Raw genomic sequence first — 13,955 nt, 5'->3', positions numbered from 1 at the left:
GGGTGTGGAACCTCCAAGCTAGTACTTGGTCTTATGTGTTAGGGTCATGCCAACATACACTATTCGATCTTGGTTAATGCCCACGATAGTCAAAGTGAGACAATGCCCAATAGGACAGGCAAATATTATGTATCAAGGCAACTCGAGGCTCGACCAAATATTGTGTATCAAGGCCCCTCAAGGCTTGGGTGAATATTGTGTATCAAAGCCCCTCTGGGCTCAGCAAATACTATGTATCTATGTATCAAGGCCCATCCAAGCTCGGAAAATACTATGTAGCAACACCCATCTAGGGTCGATGACTATTATGTATCAAAGCCCCTCCAGGCTCGAATTGTAACCAAGGAACGTGTCTTCTCCGGGCAAGAAATTGCAACCAAAGAATCGTGGCCCTTCCAAGTTTGAACTATAACCAAAGAATGTAGCCCCTGCAGGTTCAAAACCGTAAACAAAGAACGTGGCCACTACAGGCTTGTAACAAAAATGTAACCAAATAACGTGGCCCCTCAGGGCTCAGAACTATAACCAAAGAACACGGCTCCAACCTCCAATTGTATCCAGGAATCGTGGCCTCTCCAATCGTAGCCAAAAGGCATGGCCTCTCTAAGCTCAAACTGAGACCATCAACCAAATACCATCCAATCACACCAATAGACCATAAACTCAGAGTTGTTCATCACTGTATTAATTTATAGTGAATTCGTTTGTTGTATTGAGATGGTGCTCGGTCACATGTACTTATAGTTTTCCCAGGAGGGCTAACCAAGAACCCGGGGCCCAAACAATTTTTAACCAAGTCGACCAAGGCACTCGATCCTTTACCGTGTGTGGCCAATCCATGTGACCTAATTACAGGGGGGTCCATGGTCATTTACACAATGACATCAGCGTGATGTCATCATGTTGTGTGGCAACCCGAGAGGGGTGCCATGTGTCATCCACATTTTGCCTAATTGACCAATCAAAAACCACAAATTTGCCTGCCATGTGGCAGTGCTAGGTGATGTCACATCACCATGATGACATCAACTCCTCCAATCTACCTCTGCCATGTGTCATACAATGACTGGCTTTCCACTGTGAAACCAAATTGTGCCACATATCACAATGCAGTAGGCCAGGATGGGGGGGTTGCTTCTAGTTAACTTGTGAGCAATTCTATCAAACACCCATTGTTGAAACTATCATAGATTTACTTGATCCATTGGATTAAGCGAAGTTACTCGATGTTTAACAAGTTAAACATCATGCATGTAGGATCTCCATCAGTCATTGACCCGATTTATGAATGATGGATCTGTCTTAAAGTTGCATCCCTTTTAACGTATTGAAAATGTGGGTTTTGCTCTAAAGTAGTGAACCCATGATTAATATTGAATTTTCAAATGACCATAAATTCTCAACCGAGAGGAGAATTTCAAAGCAAGATATACCATTGGAAAGGTATTGAAGAGACCTACACAACCATACTATTTATAGGATCATTAGATCACCATAATTGCATCAAAAACTCAAGTAAATTCAAGCTCCTTTGACTTCACTTGATGAGATCCTACAAGACACCTAACTATCATACTGCTTCATAGAGAGTGTTGTTGCTTCCTTAGGCACCATGGATGATATTGTTGTTGTCTTAGACAACCCTTTGACATCAATGACAACATTATGTGCAACATAAAGGAGTGCACACTAGTTCTCTTGTACTTTTCTCTTGGACATAATGGATATTTAGTGGAGCAAATAGCCTTGGGAGGGAGATTTTTGCATAAAGAGACTTGTTTGGGATTGATGTAAGTTTATTGCCATTTTCTTCCACTTTGCATTATATTTTTCTAAAAGTAGGGTCTCTATCAATGTTACCAGACTCGGAATCAACAATAAATCGGCGAGGCAAAAGAGCAAAGAGCTTTAATCGGATCTGGAAAAAATCGATGAATTCAATAATTTAAGATATACACATATATTGAATTAAAAAAAGAAAACATTTTTCATTGATATTCAATAAATCCATTTCCAAACAATGCATAATATCAATAGATGTCCAAAATATCATGAATGAATAACTATCTCATATATGAATAACCCTTTGCCATGGTCTGCCTCTTCATCTGGTCTTGATGATGAACCACACTTGTTGGTTCGAAACGTGTCGGCCAAAAATTTCTCGTAAGTGATTTCTACCGAAAGACTTTGCTTATCTCATATATGTTATGAGTCCAAACATGATCCAAAGTACTAGGTCTTGACTCCTAACTTGTGACTACTTCGAACCAGAAGCATCTGCTTCTAAAAGTTTATAAAATAATGCATACTAATTAGTAAAAACACAGTGACTGAAATCTCTTGATTGCTGCTAAAATGATACGATAATGGTTTGCTACTGAAATCTTTGACCAAGCACACGCTGAAACTACAATGGAGCACACTACACACTACGACTCTATTACGTGGAGTAAATTGAAACTGAAACCATGCCTCTATTACCTTCTCGACGTATGAGTTATAGGCGTCACCAGTGAGAAAAGTCAATTACAGACCGACTTTCAATTTTCAACCTAACCAAACTACACAACAAAAAATGCGGAAACCCTAAAAGTTAAAACCCGTGCCCCTCGAGTTGACGATTGAAAATCACCTTAGTCACCTAAATCTAAATTAATCGGTGAGTCGCAAGTGAAACTCGCGTTGACCACGAGTCAAACATGGTCAACGCAAGTTTGACTCGCCCATAGTTGAATTGGATCGTTTGAGGGGAGAGCAGAGTTTGACCCGTGATTAATCACGAGTGATCGGAGATTCATGTTTCACTAGTTTCTATTGTGCCATATTAAAAAGTGCAATATCTTTCTTAAAATCTTGATTTTTAAGGTATGTAAATTGTCTTTCAAGAATCCATCAAAGGAACTAGGTGCATGCATCATTTGACCTTAAATATTCCACAAAAACAAGTCGCTAAGGATTTTAAGAGAAGAATTTTAATCCTCCACCCTCTTCATACAAGGCCCTCTATCATAGAGCTTTCCCTAATTGACTCAAGTGCCCAATTGAGGAAACACACTAGTCTAGTTGTGGTGATCATCTTAAAACTCTTCTTTTCCTAATTTCTTGGTAACTAGGGTTGGGGTTTGGTTTTCATTTGGATTTTATGGTAATTTTGCATCTATATGTAACTATTGTATTGATTAAAATTGTATTTAATAAATTGAAAGGCAAAATCTGGCATTAACTGCACTTTTGTTACAAAAGTAAGGTTGACAACTAGGCTTCTATTATTGTTATATGCATATAAAACCATTAAAAACCATAAAAATTTTATTTTCCGTGGCTTACCTTTTGATAGCTTTTGATACTTTATTCTTTTTTGGGAAGTTTAGAAAATTTAATGATCAATCATAAATGAAATACATCATATACCATCATGACTCTTTTTCTGGTACAGTGTGCCACCAACTGACAAGGAACATTGACCAATGTATGATACTGAGAATATCAAAGGAAACATAGAGGATAAGAAGAAACAATTAAAAAGGAGAATCACCCAAATTGGGGTTGATACTTGAGGCGACCTTTCCTTCTTTTCTTTTTCAAAACCTTGACCTAACTTTCTGAAGGCGAATTTATCAAAGTGATCTAGAGATTATCATTGTGCGTTGAAGGAGATTCCTTATCAGAGTTTGAAGAAGCCGACTCATGAGCTTGTTTCAATACACCCAAAGAAGCATTATTCTTCACTATTTTTGTGCTTGTCAAAGAAGCATGGTTCACAATAGGATCCTCAAGAGATGTTTGAGGAACTAAGGTCTGAACCTTGTCCACCGAATGGATTTCATCATCAGATCCTTCATCGTCCTTGTCTGAAGCGGAGAAGGCCTTGCCCTCCACAGGAGGGTCACAGGGCTTCCAACTTTTAGCTCTAGAATTACGAATGTTCCACTTTGTTGAGATTTGAACATAGGGCAAGAATTTTATAAATGGCTTGTTTGATGACATAAGCGACAGCAAAAAACAGTATTCTCGTACTCCAGAGCTTGGGTCCAGTGAAAATCAACCTATTTTTAAACTGATTTGGTCTGGCAGCCCTTTACTGATATCGATTTCAACACATATTCTGCCATTGGTGTAAACACCAAGCTGCCCACAAGAGGCACCAGTTGCAAGGAAACGGCCTAGGGAGTCTCCAATGCCCTAAAAGATTGAGTAGCGAGACAAGTGAGCTGGAAGATTAGGAAGCTTGGTAATGATTGTTGTGGAAGCGTCAAAATTTGGAAACCAAGAAGTTAGGAACAATCCAACTTGTCCCAGAATCAGGGCCCATTAGATAAAACTTTCTGAGAATCTTTCAATTCCACAAATAACATAATGAGGAAGCCTTTTGAGCAGAAAATAACATTGCAATTCTTGGTCCAAGAAGAATGGGTCCATTGGTAAAGATCAACCGTGTAAAGCCATTGAAACAACATATTAGGGCTGACTCTGCATAAAGTTGATGCAGATACTCAAGATCAAGGTGAGAGATTTCTAAGGAGGGAACTTCCTCAAATTTATCAACCAGAAACAGTCCAAGTGTTGCTTGGGACTAAGCTGCCTTAGGGAAGGGTTGAGCATGGACAGCATCTTTATAGGAAAAATCCCAAGAGGAGGAAGGCCTACCCACAATGCCCTCTCATAAACGAAGAGCCATGAAAATAGTGCCATCTTTACCAATGTTATAGACAGAGAGAGGGAGGCCACTGAACAGCAATAAAGAGTCCACTGAGGTGACAATGTTGGCTAATCTCATTGTTGCCATAATACTTAGGTTTCCTAGTGAGGCTTTATACTAGGCCTGCTAGATTTTGCAGTAGAAGGCAACAAACACCAACCCCTTATCCTCCACCACCGTTCCAAAGGCAGACAACCAATCTTTTAACTTAGTGGCCCCAGTCAGGTAGCTCACCATAATACCTATCTTGCTCATGTGAATGGCTAAAAGTTGGTTTCACAAGAGCATCTATCTAGAAGCAAAAAAATTCTAAATTAAACTCAACCAGAGAACCAAACATCTTCTTAGCTATCTTTTTATCTACAATGTGTGAGATGAAATGATCCTTCAAAAAATCAATAATGATTCTCCTAACCTTGGGTTGCCTCTTCTAATGAGCAGCCAACTGTGATGGATAAGTAGATTTTGGAATCATTTCTCAACATGCTCCCAAAGATCAGCTTCCTCCATAAGTATTTGAAGCTTGAGCTTCCATGGAACAAAAATTCTAAAATCCTTCCAACCTGTCACCCTCTCTAAGACAAAGAGTCATCTAACACATCTTGAACAAATCTCAAGTGGACAAATCAGCAAAAAAGGAAGTAGACAACACCCTTCTAGGGTTCAAGTGCTTCACCCGAGCAATTTAGGATATCACACCAACAACCTCAAACAAAGTCACGCACATATCCCGAGTAATCTTAGCTGACATATAAGCACCCTCTTACAAGCTCTGATACCATGCTGAAATTTCAGGAATTGAGATTTATAACACAATTCAGAAAGTTCACCTCTTTAACAATAGTTTCCTGGATCTTAACCCTATGACTTTTCAACCTTAGGGCTGTTGTGAAATAAGCATAAAACAGCAACAGCAGTGGAAAATATTTCAATCCTTAAAAACCTCAAATATCTAGGCAATCCTTATTTCAGCCCTCTAGGGCAATTTTATCATGCATAAACAAAATGTGAAAACACTTATGGCATTAACCATATATTAAGTGCATGGTGGAAGGATTTGGGCAACCATATTCCTGAGCCACAGAAGCTTGCCATCTGTGCTGAGCAAAACCTGCAATGCCTTTGGATGCAAAAGTAACTGGAGTGTGTTCTAGCACATTCAAGTGGTTCAACAGTAGCCCGGAAAAAAGGAATAAATTTAGTGTTTATGCACACTACACCATATTGGATCATCAATAAGAGTAGGCTACTTTTCAATATGAGGAACCAAATGGATTAGACAGAGGAATGATTTAGCAGCACCACTGGAAACAGGAGTTGACCAACCAGGCTCTCATTCATGAGATCAAGGGTTTCTTTAGCCTTTTATTTGACCATGTCTAATAATTCATCAAATATGCCGTGTTCCATCTGTTGAAGAAAGTGTAACTAGGTTCGGTCCTCACAATGACATGTCATTATGACTGATGTAAATGATGTAATAAAGAGAACAAAATTATTATTGTAAACTTGCTTCATGGGTTTCAGGAGCAAGTGATTTTAGAATAATAGGATTTGTCACTTAGAGTCTAGAATTAATGTCATGTATGAAGAGCTCTTCTTGAGCCTATGTTTAATGTATACAAGTCTATAGAAATGTCTAGAAGCCCTCCAAAGACAAGCACAATCCCTCTTGAAGAAGTCGACCTGCAAATTGAATTAAAGGAAGATCATGTCGGCTTGCATCAATAGACACATCTCTTGACACTGTCATGTCGGCCTAATATCTGGGTCGAACGGTCTTCACAAAAGAGCAGTGCAGAACTTGGATTCATCTGAAGTTTCGGATGGCTGTCACAGAAAAGGGTTTCAGATGTCACAGTAAGGTAATTTCGGAAGTCTGTCCATGGTGCAGTATGCAGATATCTCTGTGTTTTTCGGATGGATACCACAGAGATGAAGACTCGGCCTCCTCACAGTCTTGGTGATCACTGTCTTGGCATACTAGACGCAGTCACAGTTTCGGCATATTTGTGATGAGAAGGATCTAGGTGATCTCACAGTGATACACACTTGGCATACACTCTAGACACAGTCATAGTCTTGGCATAGTTGTGATGAGGAGGATCTCGGTGATCCCACAGTGACACACGCAGTCATGATCTCGGCATAGTTGTAATCATGGTCTCGGTCATGATTTTGATGAAGACGTAGTGACAAGGTCATGATCTTGATAAAGATCTCAGTGCAGCTTTCATAAATGCATATACATATCTCAGTATATAGATCTCATTGTCATGGTGAAGATCTCGGTGCAGCAATGGTGCAGCAGTAATGATCTCGGTGGTGCAGTAGTGATGGTCTCAGTGTTGCAGCAATGATGATTTCAGTAGCAGTGATGATGATATCAGCAATGAGGAAGAAGAGGATTGGTGTCTTGGTCTTGGAGTGGCTTATAGGTCAAGGGTCTTGGTCTTGGTATTCGTCAATTGGAATCTCTATAAGAAGAATTTGTGTGGATAGGGCCAACATTTTGTGTTCTTGTCTCTTCTGTTTTGGTAACTATTTGATGAAGTAAAAGAACATACACTAATAACAAGAGAAGATTGTGCTAATAAGAAAAAGTAAAAAGTACCTCACAAGTAGTTATCATAGTCCGAAGAATGTCACCCTAACCTAAATTCCCTAGATTCTTCAACACCATCACCCATATTGTTTCAACTTTCTAGAAGAAACCACTTGTATACAAATTTTGTTGTCTTTGAACTATTTGTTACTATTTATGTCCATGTTGAGTCTTATTGTGCATTTCATCTTACTAGCTTATATCATGTTTTACAATCTCATTTTAAGGAGTTGTCATGGAACAAAAAATCCTTGATTTTATCTTGTGTTATTTGGTAGATTTTGTATTTTTCATATTCCAAGTTATTGCTAGGTTCTTTGTCAAGTTTGCCAAGTTGTCAAGTTGACTCCATTTGAGTTTGTCAAGTTGTTGTTGAGTCCAACCACAAATGATGGAACCTGTTGTAAAATGATTTGAAACTTTACTTAGCAAGGCATTTTGTTGGCAAGAGAGCCTAAAGCTTGACCGTTGCAAACCTACTACTTGTAGCAAAATAGAAACGGACCATAATGTTTCAATGATGATAGAAAGTTATTTTCAATCCAAACAAGTACTGGAAGTTATAAAACTGAGAGACCACCTCAGGATAAAAGAAGACAGGATACATTAAACATCACAACATCTCTCTGGCCTATGCACTTGTTTTTGGAGAGCATATTTAGGATATATAACATAAGCTGGGTACAAATTTCACTCACCTTTTGCAAGAGGTTCTAGCTTAGACTGCAACCAGTCTATATTCTTTTCCAGGTAATCCATGCAATAAACCAGACCTTGTTCATATAAACAAAGGATGGTAGTGAATACATATTCTAAAGTCTAGATATAAAACTTTACTCATGTTCTCAACAAAATGTTTCACCGGCAGGAACAGAACCCCGATATCTAATGAAAACTTTAAAGCAAGACAATGCAGTTTATCTTTCCAAAAGGTTTCTATGATAATAAAGTTACCTCCATTGGGGCCAAGTCCATGTTCAGCCATTACATCTTCGAGCTTGATTAGATCCTTAATGTCGATGACACATTCATAGCTGAATCATTTCTTAAGAAATATCTGATACAGTTGCTGGCACTTACATTACGAGACTTACAATAAACAGATACAAAGAAAGGTTATTCCTAACATTAAGAATATTAGATTTCAATAATGGATGATTTAAACTATAGTGGCTGTTTGCAATGAAAAAAAAAAAAGAGAACTGTAGCCTCTAAAATGAAATAGCAACCATAAACAGGCTTCACATCTTTGCTAAATAGCTGTTTTTTTGGTACTAACTGTAAGTTTGCTGATCGAAATCTTGCCCACTGACTTTCAAAACAAAATAGGGAAAATATAAAAGAAATGGAAAAAGAATAACATTTTTCTTTATATTTTTCGTATTCATCTGAAAGGAAAATCAATATATTAATGTCTATTGTGAACGAAAGGATACGGCAAAGCATCATTCGCAGGATCCAAGTTGATCACTGCCACTTTCCTGGCGCAACAGGAAACATACTCTTGATAAGATTCAAAAAGACGTAACCCCACCAAATAAAATGAAAATTGGCTAGACAATTATATCGTCATATATCTCAAGTCACAGCAAAAGGATGTAACCCAACCAAATAAGGAAAATTGGCTAGAAAATTAGTTATCATCATAAATATCAAGTCACAGCAATTAGCAAATTCTGCACCTTTCCAACTCTTTTTAAGAAATCCCAAACTTTTCTCCCTACCAAACCTATTCATCTTTGCAACCTGGTAATTATGTTTCAAACTCCTAATTGTTCGTTTTGACCTGTAAACTCATATTTACAATCGAAGGACAACCCAATTTTGGGATGAATTGACGTTATACCAAACCACTATTCATGGTGTCCAAAACTGAGCATTCACAGAGACAAACCTAAGTTGTAATGTGATTCTCAACTTCAATACAGAGAACTATTGAAGAGAGAACACAACATAAAGCATACCTCCCAACAAGTGTGAGAAACTGAGACATGCCATTGCAGTAAGTAGTTTTTCCAGATCCGGGAGGCCCTATCACTACCTGTCCAAACACCATTCTCTCTGCTTTTTCTGGCTTCTGTTGCCAAACAGGAAATACAAAAGATTTTGTTTCCACCGTCCCCTGCGCGAGCTTATATTTTTCTAGCTTCCGTTACCAAACAGGAAATACAAAAGATTTTGTTTCCACCCGTCCCCTTCGCAAGCTTATATTTTTAATTCAATTTGTTTTGAATTTATCCTGCGCGAGTCAGGTATATATTTCCCGACACTAGTCATCTGGTCGCGCTCTCCGCGATCTAGAGTGTTTTAGGCGAAAGAACCACGGAATTTATTCGCGTTTTTAAATCCGCATCATAAATACCTTAATGTTTTCACTATTTTTTAATTTATTTTTTCCTATGGTGTATATCGTCATTCTACCATCCATTTTCTTGAGAGGAAGGTGTTCATTTGAGTATAACAAACTTTATGGGAAATAAATATTTGTGTTTATCCATTTATCTTGTTAAATGTTTTTTAATTATTATTATCTAATTTTAAGTTCATTATTTTATGATGGTTAAATGTTTTTTTAATTATTATTATCTAATTTTCAAGTCATATCTAATTTGACACCAAATTGATGTATGAGGCCTCCTTGTTTGTGGAACAAGGGATTCACCTCCGCGTAGCGATTTGATTGCTAAGTCTATGAAGACATACATACTCTATAATGTATAATATGAGTTTTCATTCATAATAGGAATGAGACTTTGTAAATGTTATTAACTATTAAACAATGGTATGTTCAGGATAAAGGAAGCAGTTTGTCTCATAAGAGATTAGGGAGGTACATGTTAAGGTATTTGTGTTTAAATTCAAATTTAGTTTTAGTTTGTTATTATTTTCATAATGAGCTACTTTTATTTGAAATTATCATCTTAGAGTAGGCTTTCCTCTATGCCCTAGCCATTGAACACAAATTTCCAATGTCTTTTATAACTTCAACCGCGACCCTAACCCTCTCACTGGCTCTAGTCATAATGGCCTCCCTTCCTCCAACCCTCATCCATCTCCCCATAATTCAAGTATCGATGTAACCACCCAACCTCTTACTATCTTGCATGATGGTGTTACCATCACAAAAACCTAGGCATTGTGATTCAAATGACCCAAGTTTATTGTAAAGCTTCTTGGACTACTTCAACATGGTGGCTAGTGCTTTAGTTTGTCATTGCAATCAACACTCATCTATGGGACCCTGTTTTATTGTTATACCTCGTCATAATAAGCATTGAGGACAATGTTTTTCTAATGGGATGGAGAGTTGAGATCCCCCCGGAGATGTAATGGGGGTCAAAGGTCCTATTAAAGTAATAATGGTGGAGGTTATTCAATAAAAAGAGGACTAGATTCACTATGTTTGCTATTATTACATAAGACCCACTATGGTAGTCAATATTGAATAAATATAATGTTAGCTTATTAAAGAAGTCCCATTAGGTAGTTAGTACTGAATAAATGTAATGTTGCCTTATTAAAGAAGGTTCACTAGATAGTCTAGGAGGTTGTTATGATTAGAGTTCTCTTGAAAACTATAAGGGATGGAGTCCTCTTGATTTATGTGTGGAAGAATTATATATTTGGAGCTTAGCTTATTGGTAGATCACCCAATCTTAAAAGATAAGTGAACAAGTGTGGATTTCTTTTATAAATAATTATTATAACGGGTTGCCCTACTTTTAGGGGTTTTGATATTAATATAGTGTACAACATTTTTTATATCATGTTTGTGATTCAATTTCTTGGGTTAAGGATCATAAGATTGGTATTAGAGCTCTTTCTTTGGTTTGAAGGCGAATTTTTTCCCTGGGTAGATTTTCAAAGGGAAAAAGAGGGTCACAATACATATATAAATTCCTATATCTTTTTGAGAAAAAAAATTAAGAAACCAACTATAGATTTTAGTTCCTCTTAGAAAACACTCAATTTCAGAAATAATAACAATAATAATTATTATAAAATAAAATAAATAAATACAAATTAAATTTATATATATATATATATATATATATATCTGAAATTAGAATTTGAAAAGTGAAGATATCATTGATTTAGAATAATTCGTTTTAGGGTTTTTCCATGATGAGCCCATGTACTGCAAAGCAAATATATTTTAACCAAGGTGCTCAAATTCCAACCAAATCAATGCCATTAGATATAGAATTTCAAGGGTTTGATTGATATAGTATATGTTATACTTCCAATCAATATCCAACGTGCCACAACCCTTGCAAATTTCCAGCACCAAACCCCAACTCTCATACTTACAATAAATTATGGCATTTTACTTTGATACGTTAGCCCCATCATTGAAGAATATCTAAGTTTCTGTGAAGATATTGTGGAAGGAGAAAATTATATTGAAGAAGCCCATTATATAAGTTTAATTAAACTTTGTATGGAATATGAAGAGCTTATCCATAATGGTAACTCATATTAGAAGAATTTTATACCTCAAAGCAATTCATATAAAACAACTCTACCTAGAGCACAAAATATAAAAATACACAAAGTTTATGAAATAATCCAAAGGTTGGAATTTTGGAGGCATATTGATGAAGAGTATAGAAGAGACATATATCATTTGTGTAAAGTGCCTGAGATTTATATAAAATCACACACAATATACCCAATATTAATATAGAAATGTTCTTCAATTTATTAATGTCAAACCCTTGAGGTAGCACAACACCTTACAATTGATCATTTTATGAAAGGAATCCACTCCTACTCACTTACCTTTCTGAGAGGGCAAACTCCTAGTGAGCTAATAACAATACTCTTCCACACAAACGATAAGGAGTTCTTCATCCTTATTTATTATTATCAAGAGAAATATAATCATAACAAATGAATGACTACCTAATGGACCCTCTTAATGAGGTTGCATTGCATTTATTCACTATTAATTAACATGGTGGGCATTATTTAATAATATAATGGACGTAGTCAACCATACATTGAATGGCATCCATATTATTACACTACTATGGGCCCTTTAGCCCCCCATTACAGCCATAGGGAGTATCCTAACATTCCACCCCCCTTAGAAAAGCATTGCCCTCAATGTTTGTTGTGAGAAGGTACAACCATATACCAGGTGACCATCAATGAATGAGAACCATAATGTTTAAGTAGGCTAAAGGACCAAGGTCTCATTAATACTTGCTAACCACCATGTTGAAGTAGTCCAATAAGTGTCATTGCAAACCTAGGTCCCATATCTAAGTGTTGATGTTGACTCCCCTTAGAAGATAGCTAACTCAATATCTAACTAGAAATGATGCTCCAAATCCCTACCTTGGTCATGTGTATCTAATTTTATAAATCCATCCATATCTGAGAAATCATCTATATAACACGTTGCAACTAAAATAAGCAAGTTGAAAACTTGTAGCCATGGTCAATTGTTGATGTCCCTATATGATATTCTCTAAATAAGGTGAAGTGGAGGCATCAAATAGAAGATGAAAGTAGTTTTCATCTAAAAAATGACAACAATCTACATACCAATTAGTACAAACATCCTTAAGACCATGCCCAGGATATCATTATTAATCATATTCTTCTCTGATGTCAATGTATGTGGGCATAAGAAGAGAAATCTCGTAACATTTACCTATATTTTATTGTATCTCTTTGATTCTCGAAGACCATTCTAGATAAAGTTTTTTAACGACCTCAGCACATCGACATCTATGAGGATTAGAGGGAAAAGTTGCAATGGTTGTAGCATGCTTTTTATTTTTTTCGAAAAGCCCGAATGAGAAATTTATATTAACAAGAATTTGCGATGTGATTGAAACTAATATATCAAAACTAGGCTCTTCTAATTGGTTTGCTTTCCCACATGTCTATTCTTGGAATGTTCATTCTAAAAATTTTACATGCATGATATTCAAGCTTCTTAATCTACACATGCAGATATACCAAAAGACAAGCACAATAAGAAAAAATTTACAATATGTAAATAAAACCTTAGGGATGGACTACATCTCCATACCTAGCTCCTTCACGCTATGGGGAGAATAGAAGATTTAAATCGGGAAGAACTTGATCTAAATTACTAATAATGTTGCTAGATGAAAAGAGGTTTATAGGTTTCTTGTTAAGTGAGTACTACAAGTCTTCAATTTGGTGTCATAAGCTTGTGATCTTATCCTTTATCCTATGCATAATAGCTCGTTGGTTGATTAGTATCTCCGTTGTGGAAGTTAGGCTAGTAACAAGTTGATTATATCTTATATGCAATGAGAGTATTTCATCCTACATTTGATTAATCTTCTCTAAAATCTAATAATTCTCATCACATGAGTGGCACGACATGACAAAACCCTTCCAATTATGCCTATTGTCAGGGCTATCAAGGCAAATCAATTTAATCAAATCAACTATTGGGAGGAGCTTCACTTTGACTAGGAAATGCTGGAGCATCCATGGCTTGACGATAACTTCCTTAACTTGATTGGTTGAACAAAATTAAACTCCACTAGTTGTTAGACGAATTGGTTGTTGAGCAAGTTGGCAGTGGTTGTCATTGATGTCAACTCTTGTCATTGATGTTAAGTTCAGGAAGAGTTTCAAAAGCTCTTGCAAAGTCCCTGG

The 13,955-nt window shown here is 36.7% G+C and overlaps 1 protein-coding gene across 1 annotated transcript in view; it reads right to left on the bottom strand.

Annotated features, from left to right (window-relative positions):
- QQT1 (P-loop containing nucleoside triphosphate hydrolases superfamily protein) overlaps positions 1–9,618 on the bottom strand; it is a 48,300-nt gene extending 38,682 nt beyond the window's left edge. Inside the window, exons 1-4 of the mRNA XM_089404701.1 lie at positions 9,272–9,618; positions 8,744–8,788; positions 8,262–8,341; positions 8,006–8,080 (exon numbers count right to left, since the gene is read on the bottom strand). Of these exons, the coding sequence (XP_089260827.1) occupies positions 8,006–8,080; positions 8,262–8,341; positions 8,744–8,788; positions 9,272–9,363 (292 nt within the window). The 5' untranslated portion in view covers positions 9,364–9,618. The remainder of the gene's footprint in view (positions 1–8,005; positions 8,081–8,261; positions 8,342–8,743; positions 8,789–9,271) is intronic.
- Positions 9,619–13,955: the final 4,337 nt, after the last annotated feature.

This window comes from Pinus tabuliformis, chromosome 2_2, assembly GCF_031772625.1.
Source record: "Pinus tabuliformis cultivar Carrire ecotype Pingquan chromosome 2_2, CPIR1, whole genome shotgun sequence".
Taxonomy (NCBI): domain Eukaryota; kingdom Viridiplantae; phylum Streptophyta; class Pinopsida; order Pinales; family Pinaceae; genus Pinus; species Pinus tabuliformis.
This window is presented reverse-complemented; position numbering and strand designations above follow the sequence as displayed.